The 22,284-nt window shown below is 40.9% G+C and overlaps 1 protein-coding gene across 3 annotated transcripts in view; it reads right to left on the reverse strand.

Annotated features, from left to right (window-relative positions):
* Positions 1-13,661, reverse strand: part of LOC109832971 — a 20,087-nt gene extending 6,426 nt beyond the window's left edge. For 2 of the 3 annotated variants that reach the window (XM_020400490.1, XM_020400491.1), the window contains exons 1-6: positions 10,665-13,661; positions 10,157-10,289; positions 9,952-10,040; positions 8,585-8,823; positions 1,002-1,088; positions 454-553 (exon numbers count right to left, since the gene is read on the reverse strand). In XM_020400490.1, the coding sequence (XP_020256079.1) occupies positions 454-553; positions 1,002-1,088; positions 8,585-8,823; positions 9,952-10,040; positions 10,157-10,289; positions 10,665-13,268 (3,252 nt within the window). In that variant the 5' untranslated portion in view covers positions 13,269-13,661. The remainder of the gene's footprint in view (positions 1-453; positions 554-1,001; positions 1,089-8,584; positions 8,824-9,951; positions 10,041-10,156; positions 10,290-10,664) is intronic. The other variant, XM_020400492.1, reaches the window with a different exon arrangement.

Here is a 22,284-nt window from a genome sequence, read left to right on the forward strand (position 1 = left end):
CTAGCTGCCTGCAGATTTTGTAATTTTATCAAAGCACTTCCTTGCAAAACTTAAGGAAAATTTCTCCAATAGAATAGAATAAAGGAATCTCTCTCATCCATTGGTTCATTGGCAAAATGTTGCCTTATTATCAGAGTATTTGTGACTTTGTTCAGGCATTTTTATTAAGTCATAAAGTTCAAGAGACCCATTTCAGGATTGCTTGTGGTAGTACATCAAAGGCAAGAGTCAGAAAAACACAAGACAGTCGGGCAAACAATGCAAGTAATCAGCATAATCTCAAGAGAATAAAAAATTTCCTAACTGGGATGTTGCTTATGATGGACGCTTCAAGATAGTCAAATAAATAAAATAAACATGAATCAAATGAGAGAAAATAACTGCATAAAGGAACTCTCTCCCTCTCCTTCACAGGCATAATGAAAAGGACTAAATAAAACTAAGATCGCATACTGATTCAATTCCGTTAAGGAGTTGGCGGCACATTCCTTGACGCCTGTACATATTTCTTGTCCCAATAAATGGCATTTCTGCAAGCCTTGTACCATGTATTCTGCATGATCAAAGACAAAAAAAGATGAAACTCAGTTAACGAAATGGAAGATCTGATCACTTCACCAGAATAGAAATGAGATTTGGATTTAAAATCCTCTTCTGTAGATGCATTTAATAGGCCACAATAACAGAATTTTAAAAAAAATCATCTACAAGGAAATATACTCAGACATCCTTCCTCATCATCAACAAATCCACACAAAATAAAACTTTTTTTTTTCTTCCTTTAATTCCTATGAGTGTCATCCCAGATTCCCAAAACAATGGAAGTGAGCAACTTATTTGTGCTAACTTCGCTTTCAAAAGCATACATTGAATTCTACATAAGTATATAGTTTTCAATGGAAGTGAACAAGCTATCACAATTCTTAATTCGGCATAAGATAACTTAAGTTTTGATTGTTTGCAAGAAACAACTTCCACACTAACAAGCCCAAGATGCACACCTGACAGATGCAACAGCAATAATTTCATCCCCTTTCTCCAGAACAAATGTATAAAAGCCTGTGTAACTTAGGCGATCAATATTTGATCTACAAAAGAAAAAACAAATCTTAGGAGTATAGCAACTGATAAGATTTAAATCAAAATGAAAACATATTCATGATAGACATAGCAAGTTATAAATGTTCAACTAAGAATAGAGACACAAAGAACTTTATGACTAGTAAACACGCTTGCACCTAAGGACCTGCAAATACTGTGAAAGAAGCAAATAAACTGACCTATGAAAAACATGTCTATAATGAATGGCATGAACTATTTTTAAAGTTTCTGGCTCCACACATTTTCAGACTAAAGCACCAATGAAGCTTCATAGTTTAGAAACTATATAATCATAGCTTTGAAAAGAACAAAAATAATGGAAACAGTTATGATTAGGAATCTGAAAGCCATTCGAATAACTATTTCCTATTCAAGATTCTCTTATGTACAAGCATAGAAGATGACCAATAAAAACTATCACAGGAAACAAATGCTCTCAAAATCGACAAACTAATTGAAAACCTACAACCAAATATCAAAGCTCTTTGTGCTAAAATGCATTAGCTCAAGCACATACAAGTTAATTCCATTTCATATACAAGTTAATTCAAATTCATTTAGGCTGTGTTTGGGAACTTGGATTTGCGCCCTGGATTTCAAATTCAGGGTATTTCAAATCCAAATCTCTAGTTTGGATTCTAAATTGGACTGAAATTTCAAATCAGATTATTCTAGAGAGGATAATTTGAAAGCCCAAATACAAATATTTCAAATCCCACCATACCCTTGAATTTACCAAATCCCGACTGGCCTCGCTGCTTCTTTCTCTCGTTTCCAAATCCCGACCTCTTCTCTCCCTCTCTCCTCCCCCCCCCTCCCTCCCCCTCTCTCCCCTCTCCTCTCCCCCTGGATGATGAGCAGGAGGAGAAGGAGAAGGAATCTGATCGCACATTCCCAATCCTCTGCAATGGCGGGGAGATCCCAACTCACTACCAAAACCGTAACCCTAACTTCGTCAATGAGGAGGAAATGGAAGATGAGGGGGAGAGGGAGAAGGAAGCGTCGATCTTGACTCTTTAGGGCTTTTAGAGATGGTGAGGATTGGAGGAATGCGCCGTTGACAGCAGAGGATGCGTCTAGGGTTATGGAGGCGACGAGGGACGTGGGATTTCGTGGATCGGCGCCGGATTGGGCGGATCGGGAGACCGAGGATCGGTGCGTGGATAGGTTGAGGAGATTGAGAGGTGAGATTACTGCTACTACTTCCCAAGGCTAATTAGAAGGTTGAATTTGTTAAATTTTTTGTAGGCTTTGTTGATTATTATGTGTTGTTCTTCACATTTTAGTATAAAGATTTTATCTTTGCATATTGTTCAGTACTTTGCATCTGTATTATTTTACACACACTAATACTAGATTGTTTTACACACAAGCACGCGCGCGCACAACACACACACCCCGCACACACGCACGCGCATGCACATGTATGTAACAATTAATAATGTTGAAGCTTGGTACTCATTTTTATTCCTGTGTTGCACTACATGATCTTTTTTTCTGGAATTTCCTAGTGGATGTTGATTATCTTTTCTCTTTTCAGGTTTATTAATGCTAAGGATCATACATTTCGTGCCTCTTAATAAAACAAGTGTGCATGGTTCAAGAAAATAATTCAATGCATGCTTGAGACCCTTTTTTTAGATTAGTATAAAGATATCCCGAGCTGTGATGTGGATGTGGTATTGGTTTGACTGAATCCTCAAATTGGTTACCTGTGCTTTTATTTTTAGAGATTTTATTCATATTGACTCACTTAACTTTAACACTTAATAGATTTCATCTGTGTTCATTCCTTGTCACATTCTAACTCACAACATTTGCTTATTGCTTGAAAACAGTCATAAATATATGATGATTAGCAAGAGAACCACTAAACTGTTTATATGGCTACAAGGGCAACTTATAATATGCGGTCCTAGATTTCTACAGCAAAAGAAACTACTAGAGGCTGAAGGCTGAACGCAATATGATATTTTTATCCAACTATATATCGACTGTTATGATATACGTTTGTTCCGCCTTGCTATCTCACCTCTCATCGCAATTCTTCGGTTTTGTTGTTCCTTCTTACTATATTGTCATCATATTTGTCACTTCTGGAACTTTCAGAAAACACATGGTGTAGTTTTTGCTTTTGCCTAGTTTTGATGAGAACTAACTGGAACTCATGTGCATGCAAAAGAAGAAAGAAACAAGCCGACAGAAAATATATATATCAGAATTCGCGATTTATTATCCGCAAATGACATGTCCAGACTTTATGATTTTCTTTTTTATTTTCCTCAGAATTCTGTTATAGTCTCATTAGAGGTCATGGCAGCATCAAGGATCCAACTTGGGTAATTTTTGCTATAATGATAAACTAAGAAATGAAACAAATTTTATTTTCTAGTGGCAAAATTTCAGTTCCAGATATTTAGAAACGACTTAAGATTAAGAAACAAAGTCCATGATATGTCGTGCTAATACTTTTATCCATTACTGGAGGATATGATGAGGGGGAAACCAGGATATGAGCACTTGGATGAGCCTATTCAGATTTTAGCAGAGGCAGAGTTGCCAGTTGATATTATCGATACCCGTCTGATGCAAGCTCGTGAGATCTTGGAAGATTTTCTCAAGCCTGTGGTATTACTATCTTCTCAGAAATTCCCCAACCATCATTTTTCCTTGAATCCTACAGAACACAATTCGTAATATTCTTCATCTTTCCTTTTACAGGATGAATCACAGGATTTCTTCAAAAAGAAGCAACTGAGAAAGCTAGCTTTGCTCAATGGCACGCTTCGTGATGAAGGGTCAAACATCTCTGGCTCGTTATCTCCCTTCAATGATACTCTCAGTATGAAGAGAGCCAAGACCCGAGTGTAACTCTTTAACTCGATAGCTTCTTTGAGTATTACCATTCTATATTGGGGGTTCCCCAAGAAAACCGATTCCCCTAATTGCCAGCAAGGCACCTGCAGCAAGAAGGGTCCTTAGCTAGGTAACAGTCTGAAGTGTGTTTGACACGCTATAGGGGAATATGGCCAGTGGGTAAGGTTTCATGTCTTGTGAAGTTTGGTTATTGTGGGACAATATGCTCATAGATATGTTTTAAGTATTGTGGGAGTTTGTGTGGAAGGATACTTTGTGTTGCTGTATCAACTGTGAGGAATTGTACTCACCTGGAGCTGGTCCAGGTGCAGGTGTGTTTAGAATTTAGATCCTATTTGAGTTTTAGTATGGTGGAAATAACTCATTGTGGTAAGAAAAAGGAAGTAGTAAGAAAACCACCAACCGGATAGGAGATTCATCAAGTTGTCTCAAAAATACCCAACTTAAGTCGCATTCAAGTGTTCAATGCATTTGAGAAGATAATGGATAGCAACCCGGAATAGTTTTATTTGTTGAAGTCACTTCTTGATGATGAAAAAAGAGATTTTATTCTCTTTATTTCTTAAGCAGTAGTTTCTAGTTGGATGACAAGAATCCCCAAATCTTTGAACCCATTCGAGTAAGTTCTCTCTTGGATTTCTTTTTCTTTTTTAGGGCATATTTAACTCCGTTATTTTGTCATTTATGTTAGGATGCACACTTATAGTTGTGATTTGCCTTTGTAGTAGATATTATTTCTGTTTTAAAGCATATTTTGTTTCATGAACTAATTGATGCTAAATTTTTTTAATGTAAGATCCAATAAGTTCTCCGAGACATGAGTTGGAGGCATAGGAGAAAAGGAGGAGAAGACTTTGAAGGATAAATAGACGATTCTTGTTATAGTTTCTTTTAGTAGTTTATGTTGTGCTAATTTAGCTTGTTGTAGAAAATCATCGTTATCTACCACCTATAGTACGTTGTGTTTTAAGTGAAGACTTATTGTGTGGCCTAGAGCTTCTTATGTGGCTTGTTCGCTATACTCTAGTGTGTCGTCAAGTCTTTTATCATGACTAATTTTTAAAGTGGTACTCTTGTTATTTTGGAGATTGAAGGTCAATGTGGTAGTGGATAAAACCATGAAAAAATGCTATTATAATGAATATTTTGGACATTATTACTATTGTTTGTATTCTCTCATATCGATTCATGAAGGATGAGATGTTTGCTTGAGTATTTATAATTGCTATTAAGGTGATCAATTTTGGTTTTGAATCAATTCTCAAAGTTTTATTTGTGCATGACAGGTCTTTCTTTCTTTTAAAAAGGCTTGTGTTAAGTAGCATGATACTATATGTTAATTATGTGTATATGTCATAAATAGTTCACAGAATGATCCTCCTTATCTCTGAAATCCAAGTTCACGTAAAGTGTATCCAAACACTATATTTCAAATTTTTGATTTCAAATCCTTGCATTTTGTAAAGACATCCAACCTAAAGATTCTATCAAATCATGGATTTTAAATCCTAGATTTAAAATCCTTTGATTTTAAATCAACATTCCAAGATTCTATCAAATCATGGATTTTAAATCCTAGATTTAAAATCCTTTGATTTTAAATCAACATTCCAAATTGAAATCTTAGTTCCCAAACGCAGCCTTCCTAGATTTAAAATCCTTTGATTTTAAATCAACATTCCAAATTGAAATCTTAGTTCCCAAACGCAGCCTTAATGTATCAGAGTTTTAGAAGAGAACAAGTATAAGACCCGTCTCAATGATTACACCGAAAGATTAACAAAGGCCCAGTAGCAAAACATTTGGGCCGCAGATAACTTCATCTCGTCGCCATCAAGCACATCTTGACTAAAAATCAGATTCTTGATAATAAAAATATTTCCAAACTTTTTCTTCAGCAAAGTCATGGGGCTTAGTGTTTGAAGCCTCTAAAAAGACTCTTTTACTTATACTGTAAATTCTATTATTTTCATCTACAGGACAAGACTACAAGTAACATTCTCCTAGTCTTGCATCTATGTGAAGCAATAACCAAGCCCCAAAGATTCAATCCGTGTTAAGCCTGTTATATAGCCTCAAGCACTACTCTTATACCTTAAATTCTCATCTACAGGACAATACTACAAGTAACGTTCTCCTAGTCTTGCATCTATGTGAAGCAATAACCAAGCCCCAAAGACTCAGTCCGTCTTAAGCCTGTTGTATAGCCTCAAGCACTACTCTTCAGGCATGGCATTCAGTCCAAAATATGCTGGAGAACTGGTCAGCCCAATCTCAACAATCACAACCATAGGGAACACAAGATATTGGGAAATCACATAGTTCTAGTTGTATGAGTAGGGCAGAAGATGTCACATTGTTACAACAATCATGAAAAAGGTCTATCTCTTAAAAGAATGTTCCACCTATTAGACAATATATGTCAACGTGAAGACGCAGCGGAATAGGGAGGAAAATAAATTTTATGTCAAGAAAAATAAGATTAGGAAGATGGAAATCCTCTCGTTGACTAATGCTTTGAATAAAGAAAATACAGTCTCAGACAAGGTCTAGAGCAAGGTTATTGATAGCGGATAGCGTCACGTAGCGATGCGGCACCATAAGGCTATTTGGGGCGACAGCGGCAAAATAACAGCAAAAACCGCAAAATCAAATAGTTGTCCAATTTAAACATGTATTAATATTAAAAAAATAAGAAACATTAAAGAAAAATCTAAAAAATCTACTTTTTATATACAATTATCACCCTAGAATACTGTGAGTACCCTCTGCTGCTATATTACTTCTCTAGAATCCTGTCACCTTTAGAGATGGCATTGTTGTAACTGTTAAAGGTGGCGGAGGAGCTGAAGGAGAAGAGAGGAGGTGGCTGCGGGAGGCGGCAGGAAGGGGCTGGAGGCAGCGATGTTGGGAGGAGATGGAAGAGATTGATGGAGGCGGCGACTTTAGGGTTTTTTTCTTTTCTATCGACAGAGGAGAAACAGGATTGGATTTGAGGTTTAATAAAATTCGGGCCGAGTTTGGTACAGGTCGGGTTTAATCGACCCAAACTCCACTCTAACCACCTTTAAATAGAGATAAAAAGCGGATTTTTGCCGCTATTCTCGTTTCCAATCTTTTTTGCGAGTGAAAAGCACTCACGAGCACTATTGTTCACCGCTAAGGCCCTACTCCTCACGGCGGCCTCCTCTAACGCAAATAGCACCGCTACAACAGTGCTATCTGGCGCTATTTAAAACAGTGGTCTAGAGTTTAAATCGTGTTAACAAATTAACATGTTTTTAACTTTAGAAGGGGAAAATATAATAATAAGAAAGTTATAGATAAACGCGTGTGCTCGCACACACACATATACATATATATGTCTATGTATACATATGTACATGTAGATATACATACATATACATATACACATGTATGTGTGTGTATACATATATACATCTACATCTACATATACATATGTCAGTGTATGTGTGCATGTGTGTGGACATCTACATCTACTTCTACATCTATATATACACATACATATATGAAACTGAATGACATTTAGGAGAGGGTATTTAAGGGAGCAAACTCCTACATGTCAACATTATGCTTTTCAGGCTCCTCTAGCATTATGCATGTCTATCAAGTAAATGTCGGGATATACTTTTTACAGTATGAACAAAATGAAAACAGTAAGAAAGATCAGATGAAGAAAATAAAAGAAAGATTTTAAAAGGTGGAAAATGAGATTTTTGAAGGAAAGGAGATAAAAGGCAACAGCTAGGTCGTTAAAACTATAAGTTAAAACCTTGGCACCCAAGCATATTACGCCTTTTCTCTCAATTATAAAGAGTCTACCACAACGAGTTCTCATAGTTGCCTCCAGAAACCAGGTTAAAGGGGTGAAAGAGTAAAAGGGATGTGTAGATGAAAGGTTTTGGAAATGGAAAGAGGTATTTATGGGTTAATATCATGAAAAACCCCTGAACTTTGGGGGATGTTGCATATAACCCTGGACTTTGTTTATCTCACGTAATCCTCCAAAATAACTAAAATATGTTTTGAGGAAACAAAACTGCAAACTGTGTCACTTGTCATTACAGGCAGCACCCCTCCCCTAAATTTTGGACTTCCTCTCAAGAAAATTTAAGTTATGTGCAAATTACAGGTAGGGGACCGGTGAGAATTTTTGGAAGTTCAGGAGGGGTTTTGCGAGCCGCCCGAAAGATTGGGCGATTATGTGAGATAAACAAAGTTCAAGGGGTTATATGCAACATCCCCCAAAGTTGAGGAGGTTTTTGTGAAATTAACCCATAAATATACTGCTAGTTCTCAAGGTGATGACTTGTACAGGATATAAAATAAAAGGTAATAAAACTTACTCAGAGGCAGTCAATAAAAGAATAAAAAACAGCCTAAAAACAAGTAACCCCAGTCCAAGGGAACGCCCAAAAAAAAACATATGTGATCTTGCAACATCAAATATAAAAGTAAAAAAAATAAAGTTAAACCAAGGCTCTGCAAAATGAATATGTGACAGCGGGCAAAAGCATACTCAGGATTTTATTATCAACAAGCACATTCTTTTCCAGAAACCACCAAAGATAATATTGAAGCTTACCCACAGTTATAGACAACATTATGGATTAGATTGATTCCACTTCTGTGGTCTATGATAGGACGAAAACACTCATCCATAACCGCAAAAGCAACAGCAATCTTAGCATTGCACTCAGCCTTCTGAGGCAGATTGCATGAATGTTCAGGTGAATCCTCACCACATCGACGGATGAGGCGCCACGATAAAACTGCCTCCAAGTCATTCTTTGTTCCAAGAAGCTTCTGCAGTTGCCAAAAGACCTGTGAAGACAAAAAGAGATCAGGGAGGATTCTAGGGAAATTTTGAAAACTAACAGCCTTTTTTTGTAGTTGGCAGAAGAACCAGAACTTCTATGGTTACAAACTTCATATTTCTGCCCAAAAGAAATTAACAGTTTCCATATCTGAACCTCTTTGAGTTTCCAGTGTACACTGTGTTGCTCTAAATACGCATGATACATGTGAATAAGAGGTCGGACAAGAAATGGAGCAATCAATTTTTCGTGCAAAATTTGCTCGCATTTCAATACAGGTGTTTCAATTAGATGCAGAAAGGCAGAACATCGAAAAAACATCGAGCAAAGAAAGAACAAAAATGCAAATAAGATAAACCGAATAATTTTTTAGGAATATATATTCAGTTACAGCATTCCTCACCCAAAATAGACAAAAAGAAGTTCTCATGCTTGGCAAAGAAAATCTTGCTTTTTTATCAACAAAAAAATAATTTACCTACTAGCTAAGTTGTATTCGTTGTTATTAATAATTATTATTACATTGATGTCGTTATTTTGTGTCAATTAGTTATCACCATAAAAACTGTAGCTCCTTGCTAAGTTCTAGAGAAGAGCTAAAATTTTAATCATAAGGACCATGGACAAAGTGACAAACAAATACTTAATTAAGTCCTGTTCTCATTCTATTTCCTTGAACATCATTGCCAATCAACAAAATAGATAAATTCTGTATGTATTACAAAGTTCATGTTGTAATCAGAATTGAGGTCTCTCAAAACTGTTAAAACTATTTGCTAGCCTAGAACACTATATATGGTCTTAAATGAAAGAAAAGTAGAGCATACATTTGTTTGAAAAGGGACATACAATCTCGAATCCAGCATTGAAAAGAAAGGAACTTCAAATGAACTAAGCAACCAATAGGATTATACATTTGGTGTGATATGTATGAAAGACTACAAGGCCAATAAATTTTCAGACTACAATCTGAAGACCAAGAACCCACAAACTGATGGCCTGTGCTGCTGTGCAGCTGTGCTAAAAGATAATTAAACATATCTAACATGGCCATTTCAAGGATATATTTGATATTGTTTGCATTGCAAGACTGTATAACTGAAATTCCATTAAAACTGAAAACTGTAGGCATTACCTTTCTGCAACTCTTCCCACAAAACAAAGTCTCTGAATCATTTGAGCAAACAGAAATGGCATCTGATTCAGGAATACACTCACGGTGATCTACAAAATTTTAGATACCAAAAAGTATAAACCATGCGAGTCATAAGGGGTCAAGCAGAGATAATGAACAAAGAAAAGAGAGGATGGTCTTAAGAATTATGTGGCAATGGACATACATTTTTTCTCACACTGAGAACATGCGAGCAACATAGAAGTTTTTGAACCGCTTTCTTCTGGAACAGCGTCAGAAACCAAGCCACAATATCGACATGAACAGTTTGTGCAGTGCCAATCACCAGGAGGAAGCATCTGCAGAAAGCAGATGTAAATGATGTTGATTGTGACAATTACATCAAAGTCCCACTGGAAGGTGCATGAGTAAGCAGCAAAAGAATACGCAGAGGCCAAAAGGCTCTACAGGAAAAAGCAGAAATCAGAAAGTAAAAAATGCTGTTGAAGTCCCCACAGCCCATGTCACCACCCCAATCCCCTACCCAGAAAAAAGAAAAAAAAACACAAGCATTGTTAATTCTCACCCTTCTACCCTCCCAGTCTCCACCCATTCTCACCCTTAGACAGAAATCAACTAAAATGATTAAGCAAATTAATACTGCATAATACTTCATGCTGTTGCAAACAATTTTTATAATAGAAATGCTCTCAGCATGATTGAGTAACACATACCTGAAGGCCCAAGCAATTAAGATGGAATGTAGAAGGACAACCATCACAGCAAATCAAGTCACCCCCATCTCCACAGATACCACAAGTGTCATCATTTGGGTCATCACCTTCAATGTCCACCTTGTGGAAACTCTGCTGCTCAGATTCTTGCTGCTTTTCCCAAGCATTCAGCTGACACTGCAAAAGGGAAATCCCTGTCCGCTCCAGAAGTATATATTCATATGGCTGAAGCAGTTTGCTACCCGCATGAATCTCAAATTTTGATATGGGGACGATTTTACTACAGCATCCACAGCGAATACCATCTCTTGTGATAGATCCCTCCAGTAAAGCTCGTGTTTTTTTCTTGTTCATGTACTTCACCTTTTCATCTACATGTACAATGCCCAAATCTATCATCCATGATAGAATTGTCCTTTTCCAAATGTAGGGCACATAGTCGTCGTCGATATCTGTACCTTGGTTAGATCCTCGAACCAACAAAGCGCACCCTCTCTTCTTTCGCGCTTTACATCCATCAACATTGTTTTTGGAACTTTTTATTCTGAGATTTCCCTTCCCTTTTGTCCTTGCTACTAATCTCTCGCCCATTTCAATTTCTTCCCTACTTCTTCTCTTGTTTACCACATTCCTCGTCAGCATTTGCAAAAGCTCTGCTGGTATAGTTGCAAATGTAGAACCTTTACAGCCTTGGTCACCTTGAGAAGATTTCTTGCTGCAGCTCTTCACATACACGTCATAAGCTTTTGTAATTGACCAAAACCCTGCTCCTCCAGTTGGTGGAACATACACAGCATCTTCATAGCATCTACCTTTTCTAGGTCTCAAATCGATCGTCCAACCAGCATCTAGAAGGATTCCCTTTATCTGCTCCCTGATTCTCTGTTTCACAGTACCTCGGCGTTCATTTGCTTCGTCTTTTGTACTCATCTTGATCATGGCAGAAGCTTTCCCCGAATTCAACTGACCTTTAACTGACTTAGTGGTGGAAATTGGTTTCTCGTTTTTTCTTTCTATGGAGAGCAAAGAATGATTTAAGATGTTCTTCCGCTCTTCTTTTGCTTCCCTCCGTATATGACCTCCTTCAATCCCACCCACCTTCTTGTTACTAGGCAAAACCCTCAAAACACTGCCTTTGCCGTGCTGTCCCAGACCCTTTTGCTGGGAAACATCAACATCATCTATTCTGGTATCACCCGAAGAACTGTTAGCTTTCAGTTTCCTTAGTGTCCTTGCAGTTGAACGCTCAATCCACCTACAATTCTCAGCTTCTGGCTCAAAATTCTTCTCCAAATCCTCTTGCATTCTTTTCTCATTGGCCAAAGCTCTCTGTCTGTCATCATAAGCTACTGGATTTTTCCTTTTAATGTTTTCATCACCAGGTTCCAATTCTACTCTGTGTTTCACATCACCTGATCGGAATTTCTTTGAACTGATTTTGTCATCAAGTGTTTCTCTACTTCTCTTTCTTTCTGAACTTGATTCTGAAGATTTTTTTCTTGCAGAGTCAGCTCCTTCCCTTTCTTTATGAACTTCCAACTTCAAAATCTTCTTCCGTTCTAGCCTTTCCTCCTTCTCACTGGTCAAGTGATCACCGTTACTTTTTTTCCTGCTACGAGCTTCTTCTCTTTCCTTTATAAATTTTGACCTAAAAACCTTTTTCTCCTCCACTTTTATCTCTTCCCTGCTACATGACTGGTTTATACTGCTCTTCTTCCTGGTAACAGAACCGCTTCCATTTTGATCAGCCCGGTGAAAAGCGAAAAGTTTCTTTTTACTGCCCGTTTCTTCTCTTTCCTTGACAACTTTTGACTTTGTACGTTTCTCTGAATCAATATTCCTCTCCTGTTCGCTATTTGAGCGGTTTATACTGCTCTTCTTCTTAACCATAGAACACTTCCCATTCTGCGAAGCTGCAGAAACATCTGTGACCTTCTTAGCTTCATCAGCATCTTCCCACTTGACAACTTCTGATCTCAAAATCGTCTCAGGCTGCACCTGTATGTCTTCTTTGCTAGTTACTTGATCAATAGTGCAGCTTTCCTTGATGGGTGAAGCATTACCATCAGTCTCACTGGGTAATAGCTCAATGCTGTTTTTTTCCTTGATTGCTGAAGCATTCTTGACCTTCTCACCAACATCTTCTTCCATTTTCTCAAAAACATCTGAACTCAAACCCTTGTTTAATTCTCCCTTTTTCTCCTCATTGGTAGACTCATTCACATTGTGTTCTTCCCTTTCTTCACTCTTTGGTTCCAGCTTTGCTTCCTCATTGTTAGCAAACCCATCAATGCTGCTCTTTTCCTTAATTACCAAACTGCCCCCATTCTCACGAACGCCAGAACCCAGGAACCCTTCTTCAGCTTGCTTCCCAACTTCCAAGCCCAAATCACTCTTCGTTGCCTCCTTAACCTCATCCACATTATCAGCTTCCAAAGTTTTGATCCGAGGAGAAACAACAAACTCATCATCATCAGAATCCGAATCGTAAAGTATCAGCCTCCTCTTCTTCTTCTCCTTCGACTCCAAAACCCTACGCTTGCTCAACGATCTCGAAGCTCCCCTCTTGTTCTCAAGATCCCTCTTTCTCTCCACCGAAGTCATCTCAAACGCTCAGCGCCTAATCTACTTTCCCTCCTTCAAACTCAACTCGTCTCCAATCGAACAAAAATAACATCTAACCCTAGATCCTACACCAAAATCGCGGCAAAATCAAATTTTGAGGAATCGGACGGAATCCGCTTACCTTAGAAAAAGGATCTTCAGAATCGAGAGCGCCGATCGATAGAATACGGAGAATCGAAAAAAATTAGGGTTTTCTGTCTTCTTTTGGTGATTGAGATCGGAGAGGATGAATAGGGGAGAGTTTCTTGTTATTTGGGATTGGGATTTTGGGAGCGGCTTTTAAACATTTTCTTGCCTTTTTTATTGTTTTTATTTTAAGTTTTCCCCCCTTTCACGTGAAATATTTTCCCTTCTGCTCCTCGTCGTTTCCCTCCAATCTCATCGGTCTCGTTCCGGTCAGCGTGATTTAATATCGGAACTGGATTTATTATTATTTATTTATTTATTTAATGTTCGATTGGTTTTGTGAGTGCATCGTGGTCGTCCCTTTTGCTTTCAAAAATTTGAAATCGCTTTACGGTGAAGTAGTTGATCTTAAAATTCATAGCGAAAGGGAAATTGGGATCATCAAATAATGATGTGTGAAGTGCTAATTTTAGTTGTAAAAAAGATTATGACGATCCAAACCCATTGGAAGAAGGATTATCCCTAACAGCGTAGTTTGTTTAAAATGTTTGGTAATAATAAAATGGGTTGACATCCATCTTCGAAGGGTCTGGTGTGACAAGATGCATGCAGCAGAGCCTGGACGAGAGGGGGCGATGACTAGAATGTACACGTGGTTGTTGAGGTAGAGAAATGAGAGGCATTCTGTTGATGATGGGTAACCAAACAATCAATATATAGGGGTGAGATTGATGAGAGGTCGTTTACTTCTTCAAATATCCGGTTTTGAGTTTAGTAGCTTTAGCATGCACAAATAGAAACTCGTGAGAGGACGGGGTTTGATTTCCCCGTTGTACCTCCGGCGATCAAGTCAGTTGGTGAACTTGAGTGGGAAAATAAAAAATTGCATGAGTTTTTTAGTATAGTGTCAGTGTAATATGTAGATATTACTTAGAAAATAACATCTAATAGTTGTTTAGCAAAGGTCCAAAAGTCTGATCAATTTGAAAAAAGATCCAGATCCAAATGAAGATAAAAAAGATTGATCCCCTGAAAAAAGCACCTACTTTACACGTGCCGATCGAATCAACATTAAATGAGAAGTGATCAGAGGTATGACGGTGCTGACGTGGTCCGATGAGTCATGAAGACTATCAGGGCTAGAGGCATAATGCCGCCAAGTATTAAATGTGACGCCGACGTGCTGTTAGCGGGAGAGGGTCGAGGCCGAAGTCGTCATTTAGTTTGGTCGAGAAGTAACGTCTTTCGAGTCGACCTCATGAGACGTCGAATAACTGTTCAAGTGGGCTCGTTGCGAGTCGTCTTCGAAAAGAGAACCGACAAGTACTGTCATTCGAGTTGACATAAAGAGTTGTCGAATCGACGGGTCGGGTATGTCGGGATCCTTGGTTGCTTTTGATACGGGTGTATGTTCTCTTCGGGAGCTTAGCAATCCTCATGGGAGCTTGAGGATAGGTGATTCTCATGGTATCTTGAGAATAGTGTAGAGGAGTCGGGGACAGAGTTGTTGGAAGCAGCGAAGTCGAAGGATTCGTCGGAACACGAGAAAAACAGTTTTACTGTTTCACGGTCGACCGCGAGTGTCACGACGGTCGACCGCGAACGTGCACAGCTCTGAGGATTCGGTTGAACTGAGTCACGGTCGACCGGATGGGTGCGGACGGTCGACCGCAAAAACCCTGTAACCCGGACTGCTCTCTTTCGTTGGTTACGGTCGACCGCGATGTCTTCTCTTCGGGAGCTTAGCGATCCTCATGGAAGCTTGAGGATAGGTGATTCTCATGGTATCTTGAGAATAGTGTAGAGGAGTCGTGGACAGAGTTGTTGGAAGCAGCGAATGTGCACAGCTCTGAGGATTCAGTTGAACTGAGTCACGGTCGACCGCGATGGGTGCGGCGATCGACCGCCAAAACCCTGTAACCCAGACTGCTCTCTGTCGTTGGTCACGGTCGACCGCGATGGGTTCGGCGGTCGACCGCCAAAACCCTGTAACTTATTTAAGTCTCGGGTGTTGGCCGCGGTCGACCGCGCCTGGCTCTGCGGTCGCCCGCGAGTCGGGTTTTGGGCCTGGGCTGGTTTTCCTGCACTGTTTAGGATTTCTATTTTGTATAAATAGAAACACGACTTTTCTAGAAAAAAAAAGGTAGATTACTCAGATTGTAATCAGAAAAGAGATCAGGGAGGTTGTTCTTTGATCTAGAGAGTGTAGGCATCGAAAAATACCTATGGATCTCCACGAACAGCTCAGTGTTAAGGAATGACGACGAACGTCACTATCCGGTTCACATGATTTCGATTGATGTCGATGAACGCTTGAAGTAAATCGACGAACTACGTGAACTAACGAGGGTACGGGCTAATCGAGAGTCCCGCGATGTTTACAAAAGGAACAACGCCCTTCGTGTCTCATTCATTCAACAGATGATCCAACCATCGGAGCTGATAGAACTCCTTGTCGGCTTTCCAACGTACTTCGAATCACTCAAATCCGAGTTCGGACGAAGAATTTACAGCGGAAGCGGACGAATGCACCTCAACGGAGTGTCTCGGCCAAAGCCGAGACACCCTAGGGTGTCTCGGATTCTGGGAGACACCCTAGGGTGTCTCCACGCGGATTTGGGCCCTTTAGGTGGTTTTAACCGCTCCGCAACCCCCCAAGCCTATAAATACAAGCCCCAGGCCCTCATTTTTTCAGATCTGGAATTCTGGTGCCGCGGCGAAGCCCTGCCGGATTGAAGACTTAAAGTGCACAGATTTCAAGAGAGGAGGAGGAGAGATCGGATCTAGTTCTTCAACGCAAGAGAGAGAGATTCGTCAGATCTACATCACCCGCATCCAATCCTTAGTATTATCCCGTTGTGGTAATTCTAAGAAGAGCAATTATCTCGCTTTTGTCGAGATAAGCGCTATAGTTTTCTCGATCCCTTCGCGGATAGACGAAGCTCTGCCTAATTTTTCAGGGCAAGTCAGGATCATGATCGATCGGGCTGGTCGCCCGATAAACCCCGCACAGGCAGGCAAAGACACCCGCAAGCCAAAGACGGCGATAAACGATCTCCTCGCAGTTTGTTTGATAAAGTTATAAACTTTTTTTTATTTTCATTGTGTGAGGAGATCTTATAAAAGATCAACTTTTTTATTTCATTCGAGTTTATTGTAATAACTAAAGTTGTAATAGATTCGATAACAATGGAAACAACAACTTTTCAACCGCAAACAATACTGGCGACGCACAGTGGGAGCCAACAGCTTCCGCTGTCGAAGCTGTCGTGCGATTCCGACGAGGTCAAGATCCCGGTGTCGAAGAGGTCGAATCGAATTCGACCAGCTAAAAATTCGAGGATGCTGACGTCTCTCTCACTCTTCCTCCTCCAGATCTTGGCCTACTCTTGCAGGGCAGGAAGGACCTCTCCTCCAGGAAGATCCGCTGGTCTTCAATCTGAAGACCGTCAAGAAGACATCTCTCTCGCCGGTCGCTTTGTAGTTACACTTCGGCAACGATCCGCCGGCTTTCAAAGAAAGCGACAGATGCCATACGTTATGATACACTCTCGAAAGTCAAGGAGTTGCCCGTCTGAATGTGCAGCCAGTGTTGACGAAGAGGGCTCGGTCAAAGCGCCATCTAACGATCTCTCGCTCAATTGCCATACGGCTTTTGAGGGCCTGTTGGACGGGATCTGCTATGGATGCGAATTCTGGAACGCAGACGACGCAAATATTCCACGCAACAAAAGGCTTTGGGGAACCTCCTCCTAAATCACTAACTAACGAATGGGTCGTGTCAACGAACCGTCAACTCTGAGGAGCGGTATCAACAAGCGCCGGCGCACTGCTAGCGCAGACGAGGATCCTTGTATGGAATGCACAGGAGTTACAGAAAGGAAAGGTGGTCAAAAAGCCACCAAGATCTAAGCAAGGTTGGATGCCAAAGGCCAAATTAGCGCCTAAGGCAAAAGCATCCGAGGCTACTCTCAGGCCTTTGTCAACTCCAGATCTCGTTCCTATTGCTCTCGCACCTCTGGCGAAGCCCTATGACAGCGTGGATCTCCCCAAATCTAGAGTCCCATTGAAGGATTGCGTCGGTGCTCTCCCCGAGGATCGAGGCAAAGCACCTATTAAAGAATGCTTGGGACCGTTAAAGGAGCTTCGAGCAAACATCCAGACTGGGGGTCGTACGCGACCTCCTAACAAATTAATTTCTACAACAGCCCGCTTGGAGGTACGTGCAGAAAACCAGGAGCCCGTTAAGGTTTCACCCTCACAAGGGTGTGATTCCAAAAGTGTGACTCCTGTAGATGCCAACAAGGCAATGTTTACTCAGAGGAAAACGCTTCAGACAGACGAACGCGTTATACCTGAGAATTCATGTAAACAGCCGATAAGTTGCTCTGACTACAACGTCGATGAATTGTACTATCAGGCTGGGGGTACAAATAAATATCAAAAGAGAAGTACCCGGGAAGCGGACTCTCACTGTCCGTGTATCAAAATTATCAGGGCAGTATTATTAACGTGTAGCTGCCCAAGACCGCTCCGCAGAGGGTCTCGATATTCAAGAGAATCTCCGATGGAACGACGAAGCCCAAATCAAGGTGTTTCCACCAAAAAGGATCGGTTGCTCGAGATGATGAATTCCCAGAAGTTACCATCAACATGGTCAATAAAGGAAAATTTCCGATTGTTTCAAGTGGTTCCAACCCTAATTTCTCTCCAGGAAGAAAAGTCAGTTCGGAAATAACCCAACAAATATCTCAGCTTCAGCTAGAAACGTTGGACATAATGATTACCAGGGTGTCCATGAAGGAATACATTCCGATGACGAACTCTCGGATTTTTATTCCGCAATCGCCTCTGACGATACAACGTCTAGCATAGGCGAAGCTCGGGAAGTTTTCATGACCAACACCGAGCAAATAACCAAAATCATTGAGGATGCTCTAGCCAAGCAGAAAGAAGCCTTCAAAATCGAGATTGAAATGGCTATGCAGGAGATGAGACAAATGCACGACCAACAAATCCGAACTTTGTCAAATCAGCTAGGTGAGTCCAGCCGTCGCAACACTGCTAACCAGGCCCCACTAAAAATAACGACGCTGGGGGTGGACCCACCAATGATGATAACACTGGGGGTGGCCGCATTATTCCTCTCGAAAATTGTCCAAAACAGGATATAGATGAGGACGAAAAGATGAAGGATCTCGAGAGCAAAATTAATGCTTTAATGTCTACTCAAGAAGTAAAGAAGACCGGCATTCCATGTCCTTACCCGAAAGAGTGGGATTCGATCCCGTATCCGGTGAAGTTCAACCTGATCAGCTTTACGCCGTTCGACGGGAAGGGTTCCCCCACTCAGCACCTGATCTATTTCAAGTCCCATTTGGAAGTGATCTCTGGCAACGAGCCTCTGATGGTCCGGTCATTTGTTGGCACCCTTCGCGGGCCCGCCTTCGATTGGTACCGCCGCCTCAAGCCCGGAAGCATCAACAGCTGGGAGGATCTGGAAAGCATATTCCTCGCTCATTTCTTCGATGATGACGCCGAAGTGTCGATCAGGACACTCTTCGATGAGAAACAAAAAGACGGAGAGTCGGTGGATACCTTCATCAAACGCTTTCGCAATCAGGCAATGAACTGCAAGGATCCTGTCACGGAGAAATTCGTCTTGCAAACCTGTCATAACAACTTGTCCATTAACATCTTGGACGTTATGGGAGTAGAGCCACTCAATACCTGGAGAGAGTTGAAGGCGCGCGGAGAGCAGGCCGAACGATTCCTTAGGAGGAGGAAGGTTGAAAGATGCCAACCGATGACTAATCCTCTGAATCCGGGTCTCGTTTCCCATAATGAGGGAAAGACACCAACAACAGTTGTTGACGTTAATCAGACGTCGCAACAGCAACCCCGAAGACAACAGAAGACTTCGGATCCGAGACTCCAAAAAGAATACTCATTCTAGGACGAAGACGTTCCAGCCATCTTCGAGACCCTTCTTAAAAACAACAAGATCAAGCTGCCGCCCATCACAAATCAGGAGGAAGATGACAATACTGCACATCCGAAGTACTGCGCGTACCACATGAGGATCCTTCATCCCACCAAAGCTTGCTTTACTTTAAATAATAGCATCCAAATCTTGGTTGAAGCCGGCGTCATAACGCTAGGATAAGCTAAATAAGAACGACAACACTCCGAAGAGTACACGAGTATAAACTGCTTCTCAACACTCCGAAGAGTATACGAGTATAAATTGCTTCTCAGTACTCCGAAGAGTATACGAGTATAAACTGCTTCTCAACACTCCGAAGAGTATATGAGTATAAACTGCTTCTCAAAACTCCGAAGAGTATACGAGTATAAACTGCTCCCTGATACTCCAATAGGTATATGAGTCTAAACTGTTTCCTACCGTTGATGGGAAGTTTCTGGAGAATGTTACGCTAATATTCTTAAGGATAACCCGGACATGTAACGGAGTACAAAGTCAGACCCGGTTCCAAGAAAGAAGCTGGGGGTGGATGATTCATGTAATGGGAAGTTCCCATAAGAATGCTATATGTAATTTTCTTAGGGATAACCTAATAATTACGAACAAGGTGATAAACACTAAACCCCCACTATGATTTATACTCGCACTCTCACTGTCTACCTGGTCAAACCTTCCTATAGTTAGGACCACAACCAAAGTCCCCTCTCGATTCCTTCCATGAACGAGAGGTCCACTTTCAAATTGAACGATCAAGTCTGTAAAAGGTAAGATCATCTCAAACCTCCCACTGTGGTCGCCAGTTTGTTTGCGGTGAAAGTTGCTATTTCCATTGTTATCGAATCTATTACAACTTTAGTCGTTACAATAAACTCGAATGAAATAAAAAGTTGATCTTTTTATAAGATCTCCTTACACAATGAAAATAAAAAAAAGTTTACAACTTTATCAAACAAACGCAGAGATCGTTCATCGGTCTTCTGCTTGTGTGGAATCTTTGCCTGTGCCGGGGTTTATCCGTGGACCACCGTCGATCAGATCTGATTGCTGAAAAATTGGGCAGAGCTTCGTCTATCCGCGAAGGGATCGAGAAATCGTAGCTCTTATCTCGGCGAAGCGAGATAATTACTCTTCTTAAGATTTGTTTGTTGGAAATTTGATGTAAAAAGACAATGAAAGAAAAATTCTAACTTGTATTTCTCTCAAAATCAATTACAATTTGGATTCCGATTACAAAAGAGAGGAGAATGAATTTGATTCTCCCCTTTGTTTAATTCTGGGTTCTTCACGGTGGCGATGGAGTGCCTCCCTCGAATGCTCACTCAGTTGAGTTTCCCACTATTTATAGGGGGTTTAGGGGTGGCAACTGCCCCCTTAATTAGCTCCTCCATGGGCTGAGTGGGGTGTAACCACCCCCTCTTAAACAGCTCCCGAAATAGTGGGGAAAACGGTTTTGAAACCGTTCTGTTAGTGCTTTGAACGAGTCAAAACGCTGAAAACAGCGTTCTGGGCCTTAACTCTGCGTCTTATTGATGAGACGCAGAGTTGGGCGCTTGTTGGGAGTTGAAAACGCAAGGGCCGCTTGCGTTCGGACCTTAACTCTGCGTCTTAAAGATGAGACGCAGAGTTGGGCGCTCGCTGGGAGTCGAAACGCACAGGCCGCATGCGTTTTAGAGATGAACTCTGCGTTTTAGGCTAAAAACGCAGAGTTGGGCCTGTTTAAAGGCTGAAAACGCACAGTTGTGCTGTTTTAGAGATGAACTCTGCGTTTTAGGCTGAAAACGCAGAGTTTGGGCCTGTTTAAAGGCTGAAAACGCACAGTTGTGCTGTTTTAGAGATGAACTCTGCGTTTCTAGGCTGAAAACGCAGAGTTGGGCCTGTTTAAAGGCTGAAAACGCACAGTTGTGCTGTTTTAGAGATGAACTCTGTGTTTCTAGGCTGAAAACGCAGAGTTGGGCCTATTTAAAGGCTGAAAACGCACAGTTGTGCTATTTTAGCGATTAACTCCGCGTTTTGATGTTGAAAACACAGAGTTGAGCATGTGCGCTTTGACTCTGTAATGCAGAGGCGAACCTTAGGCGGGCTTGGCGGGCTTCAGGCTAAGTCCAATATTCTGACGAAGTCCAGTCTTGCAGACGGTCTTCAGAACATTACTTGCTACGAAGCGGAATTAGACGAATTATATATGAAAATCGGCTATCTCGACGAGACGGGGCCATCCGAACCTAGCCGAAGGCTTCGGTTCGCTTCCTCCGTTTTGCCAAATTCCTTACGGTTTGAGAGATATCTGCATTCTAATATGAAGAGACCGTCAATTTGTAGTCTCTTTTGCTAGAGCTTTGCACAGACCGTCCTCTTGTAATCTTCGTCTTGGCTCCTTGAAAATATGAGAGTCGTCAGATTGTAACTCCCGATGTTCGTCTTGGCTCCTTGAAAATATGAGAGTCGTCAGATTGTAACTCCCGATGTTGATTGTGAAGGCTGTTGCATTGGGGCTTTCATTAGTTGTCGTGAAGGTCGTCAGATTGTAACATTCTACGTGAAAGTCCTCAAATTGTAACCTTCTGGAAGTCGTCAGATTGTAACTTCCATCATTGGTGTTTGATGGGGGGATCAACTATCTATTGTGATTTTTAGACAGCCTACAAGATTATCACAACGGGATAATCTTAAGGAACGGATCCGAGAAACTGTAGATCTGACGATTCTCTCTCTCTTGCGTTGAAGAACTGGATCCGATCTCTCCTCCTCCTCTCTAAAATCCGTGCACCTTCAGTCTTCAATCCGGCAGGGCTTCGCCTAATCTCCAAAATTTCAGATCTGAAAAAATGAGGGCATGGGGCTTGTATTTATAGGCTTGAGGGGTTGCGGAGCGGTTAAAACCAC

Source organism: Asparagus officinalis, chromosome 3 (genome assembly GCF_001876935.1).
Source record: "Asparagus officinalis chromosome 3, Aspof.V1, whole genome shotgun sequence".
Lineage (NCBI taxonomy): Eukaryota > Viridiplantae > Streptophyta > Magnoliopsida > Asparagales > Asparagaceae > Asparagus > Asparagus officinalis.